Source organism: Neodiprion pinetum, unplaced genomic scaffold, assembly GCF_021155775.2.
Source record: "Neodiprion pinetum isolate iyNeoPine1 unplaced genomic scaffold, iyNeoPine1.2 ptg000129l, whole genome shotgun sequence".
In the NCBI taxonomy this organism is placed as follows: Eukaryota; Metazoa; Arthropoda; class Insecta; order Hymenoptera; family Diprionidae; genus Neodiprion; species Neodiprion pinetum.
This window is the reverse complement of record NW_027184486.1, coordinates 31,748-36,799: the sequence shown is the minus strand read 5'-3', so window position 1 is coordinate 36,799 and position 5,052 is coordinate 31,748. Positions and strand designations below refer to the sequence as shown.

The 5,052-nt window shown below is 32.2% G+C and overlaps 1 protein-coding gene across 1 annotated transcript; it reads left to right on the top strand.

The window, feature by feature from the left end:
* The first annotated feature begins 397 nt into the window (after nucleotides 1-397).
* On the top strand, nucleotides 398-2,442 carry LOC124224296 (uncharacterized). The gene is made up of 2 exons (XM_046636573.1): nucleotides 398-1,387; nucleotides 1,444-2,442. Exons 1-2 carry the CDS (start codon nucleotides 398-400, stop codon nucleotides 2,440-2,442), a joined length of 1,989 nt encoding a protein of 662 aa, XP_046492529.1.
* The last annotated feature ends 2,610 nt before the right edge of the window (nucleotides 2,443-5,052 follow it).

Here is a 5,052-nt window from a genome sequence, read left to right as displayed (position 1 = left end):
ACTAATCTCGCGAGGTGATTTTATGTGTAACATAGTTTTACAAGATGCATATTTTTTGGTATCTATGCACGTGGAAAGCCGGAAATATTTGAGATTCATTTTCGGGGATATAATGTACGAATTTGTATGCCTCCCGTTCGGTCTATGCACAGCGCCGTATATTTTTACAAAAATCCTAAAACCGGTAGTGAATTATTTACGAGGGAAAGGATTCATCTCGACAATTTACTTAGACGATATCCTCTGCATCGGCTCGAATCTTAACGCGTGTCGCACAAACGTAGAAGTCACTATTAAAGAACTGCAGTCACTAGGGTTTATAATGAATTATCAAAAAAGTAGCTTGATTCCCAAGAAAGATTGCACTTTTTTAGGATTCGTTATTAACTCTCGAAAAATGAGATTGGAGCTACCGGAAGTGAAGAGAAAGAAAATGGTAGCCGTGATCGACGACTTTAGCAATCGCAAGTTTTGTACAATTCGGGAATTCGCTCACCTCATCGGGAAGTTAGTCGACTGTTGTCGCGCAATTGAGTATGGATGGTTATACACCAAGAGATTCGAACGAGAAAAGTTCTTCGCCCTGTTAGTCAGCGGGGGGGATTACGATGCACAGCTCGAATTATCCGCAGATTTGCAGATCGAATTCGATTGGTGGAAACAAAATATTACAACATCATTTGGTCCGATAAGAAGTTTTCGATTTATTGAGGAGATTTACTCGGACGCGTCAAAAACGGGCTGGGGCGCGTATTGTTGTAATGAAGGCACACACGGTTTTTGGAGTGACACCGAAAGGGGGCTGCACATTAACCAACTCGAACTAATTGCCGTCTTTATGGCCCTTAAATGTTTTGCAAGCGAATTGTACGATTGCGAAATTTTACTAAGAATCGATAATACGACAGCTATTGCATATGTGAATCGAATGGGAGGAGTTCAATATGCCGCACTTCACGGGATAGCAAAAGAGATTTGGCAATGGTGCGAATGTAGGAAAATTTGGATTTTCGCATCTTACATAGCGTCCAAGGAAAACGTCGAGGCCGATAGGGAGTCGAGGATAAAGAATATAGACACGGAATGGGAACTGTCGAGTTGGGCATACGAGAAAGTAATTTCGGAATTTGGCAAACCAAAATTGGACCTGTTTGCATCCAGGATTAACGCAAAATGTCAAGCTTATTGTTCGTGGCACAGAGATCCTGATACCTTAGCTATTGACGCGTTCACGATCAACTGGAAATCGGAGTATTTTTATGCATTTCCACCGTTCGCATTGGTACTCAGGTTCCTTCGAAAAGTTATCGCAGATCACGCCTGTGGGATTGCGATAGTGCCGAATTGGCCTTCGCAACCATGGTTCCCTATATTTATGGACTTTCTCGTAGAGAAACCGATGATCTTCGCTCCCGCTAAATGGCTTTCATTGTCTCCTTGTAGGTCTCTCCAGCATCCATTACAGAAATCACTGGCTTTGATTGCCGGGAAATTGTCGGCGAATCTTACCGCCGCAAGAAATTCTCGGACTCGGTGATCGAGACGTTGTTGGCTTCTCTCGCCGAGAGTACATGGAAGCAGTACTCAGGACCTATTAAGCTATGGGCGAATTTCTGTCGAGAGACGGAAACAGACATTTACAAAGCGAGCGCGAACCGCATTCTCGAATTTCTGCAAATGAGATACGGTTCAGGAGCCTCCTATGGCACATTAAACGCGACGCGATCGGCGATCTCTTTAATATCGACGAACGACATGACTAACGATCGGATTATCAGTAGATTTTTTAAAGGGATTTTTCGGCTTAGACCAACGAAACCTCGATACGACGAAACATGGGACGTCGGCATCGTACTTACGTACATTGCGAACTTATATCCTCTCGAATCATTAAACAATCAACAATTGTCAGAGAGATTAGTTACGCTGTTAGCTTTAGGTACGGCTCATCGAGTGCAAACTTTCTCGCTCATGAGACTTGACAATATTTCTCACTCGGCACAGGGCTTCGAGATAAGGATCTCGGACATCATTAAAACGTCGAGACCAGGGGCTTTCCAGCCACTTTTGTTATTGCCGTACTTTCGCGAACAGCCTAGACTGTGCATAGCGAGCACGTTGAAGAGATATTTGGAAATAACAAAACCACTCAGAGGCGATTGCAGTAACGTACTGATCACTTCGAGAAAACCCTTCAAATCGGCGAGTACCCAGACAATAAGTCGTTGGATCCGGTCAGTGTTGGCAAAGAGCGGCATAGGACCTGAGTTCACGGCGCACAGTACAAGGCACGCGTGTACGTCGGCTGCCTTGGCAAAGGGGTTGGATATTAGCGCGATAAGAAATACCGCGGGCTGGTCAAAGGACTCGCAGGTATTTGCAGAGTACTACAATCGGCCGATTAAATCGGGCAGAAAAGACTTTGCAGCAACCGTGTTCTGATAATATTTATGAGTTATTGCATAAGATATCATTAATTACATTTTGTTAGAATCGAAGTAAGCGAATAAAAAACCGCTGATTCTTGTTCTCAAGAGACCACTGGTCTCGATAAAAGTTACGTTTTTGTTGCCTGAGGCTGTTTAGAAAATAATAAAATAATTTTTTCTCTGAACATCTACGATGTAATCTCGAAAACGAGACTCGTAATATAATTAAACGATCAAACGAACTTACCTGTTGTGAAGTTCGATCGTAATTATATGTAGAGTCTCGTTTGAGATGATTACATCCCACCCATTGAACGTTTTATTTTCGTTCGTTTCTATCATTCCCTCCCCCTTTATTTATTCAAATGTGTTTACTTTATTACTTTCAATCCTTATGAAGTACTTTAAACAATATGACTTGGAGAAGGAACAACCGCAGCGCCAGGGGGCCAGGCGCTCTCTTTTTTTTATAATCTCTGAATATTCGTGTGACACTAACGTGAAGTAGACGGTACTACGATGTAATCATCTCAAACGAGACTCTACATATAATTACGATCGAACTTCACAACAGGTAAGTGCGTTTGATCGTTTAAATATACATACGTACATATATAATAATATACATATATATATATATATATATATATATATATATATATATATATATATATATATATATATATATATACATGTATAGATATATATATATGATAATTTTGAATTTACTTCTGAAAAAAAAGATATTTTTGAAAAAAAAATTTTTTCCTCGTTAATTAAATTCATTAAAAATAAATATACTTATTCAAAAAATCCTACATATTTTTTAATTATTTGCTCACATATGAATCGAAATGAAAGTATTATTCATTGGTAAAAATAATTTGTTCAATCAATTATGTCCTTTTTTTATCAAATCATTTGACATAATTACCACCATTTATATTTAATTATATGAATGTATAATATATATACAAATAAATGTATTCATATTTAATTATATTATTGTATAATATACAAATATATATAGATATATATTATGATTTTTTATTTACTTTTAGAAAAAGAGAAAATCCAAAAAAAAAAAACTTTTTTCAATAGATAAATTCATCAAAAATTTATATGATTATTCAAAAAATCCTACGCATTTTTTAATTATTTGCTCACATAATAATTAGAATGTAAATATCATCCGTTAGGAATAATAATTTATTTGAATCAATTATTTCCTTATTTTATTTGATTATTGGACTTAATTACCTCCATTTATATCTAATTATATCAATGTATAATATACATATATATACATATATACATGTATACATATATAATGATATACATATATATATATATATATATATATATATATATATATATATTATATTTTTGAATTTACTTCTGAAGAAAAAAAGACATTTTCCAAAAAAAAATTTTTTCTTTGTTAATTGAATTCATTAAAAATAAATATAATCATTCAAAAAATCCTACATATTGTTTAATTATTTGCTCACATATGAATCGGAATGAAAATATTATTCATCAGAAAAACTAATTTATTCAATCAATTATGTCCTTTTTTGATCAAATTATTTGACATAATTACCTCCATTTATATTTAATTATATGAATGTATAATATATATACAAATAACTGTATTTATATTTAATTATATTATTGTATAATATACAAATATGTATAGATATAAATTATGATTTTTGAATAACTTTTAGAAAAAAAGAAATTCGGAAAGGAAAAATTTTTTTGCAATGGATAAATTCATTCAAAATTAATATCATTATTCAGAAAATCCTGAGTATTTTTTAATAATTTGCTCACATAATAATTAGGATGTAAATATCATCGGTTAAGACAAATGATTTATTCAAATCAATTCTTTCCTCATTTCATTAAGTTATTTAACCTAATCACCTCCATTTAAATTCGATTATATTAATCTCTAATATAATTTACACATATATACATGTATACATATATAATAAGATACATATATATATATAAATTATGATTTTGAATTGACTTTTAAAAGGAAAGAAATTTTCGATAAAAAAATTTTTTTTCCGATAATGGAATTCATTAAAAATAAATAAAATCATTGAAAAGATCCTGAATATTTTTTGATTATTTGCTCACATAATAATTGAATATAAATAATATCCGTTAGGAAAAATAATTCATTCAAATCAATTATTTCCTTATTTTATCAAAATATTTAACTTAATTACCTCTATGTAAATTCAATTATATTAATGTTTAATACATATATGAATAAATGTATTTATATTTGATTATATTAATGTATAATATTGAAATATATACATATATGTATTATGATTCTTCATTTGCTTTGTAAAAAGAGGAATTTGGAAAAAAAAAAATTTTTCCACAGTAATGAAAATTCATCAAAAATAGATGTAATCATTCAAAAAATCCTAAGTCTTTTTTTATCATTTGCTCACATATTAAATAAAATATAAATATTATTCGGTGAGAAACATAATTCATTCAAATCAATTATTTGCTTATTTTATTGAATTATTCAACCTAATTACCTCCATTTATATCCAATTAAATAATGGATAATATACATGTATATAAATATATA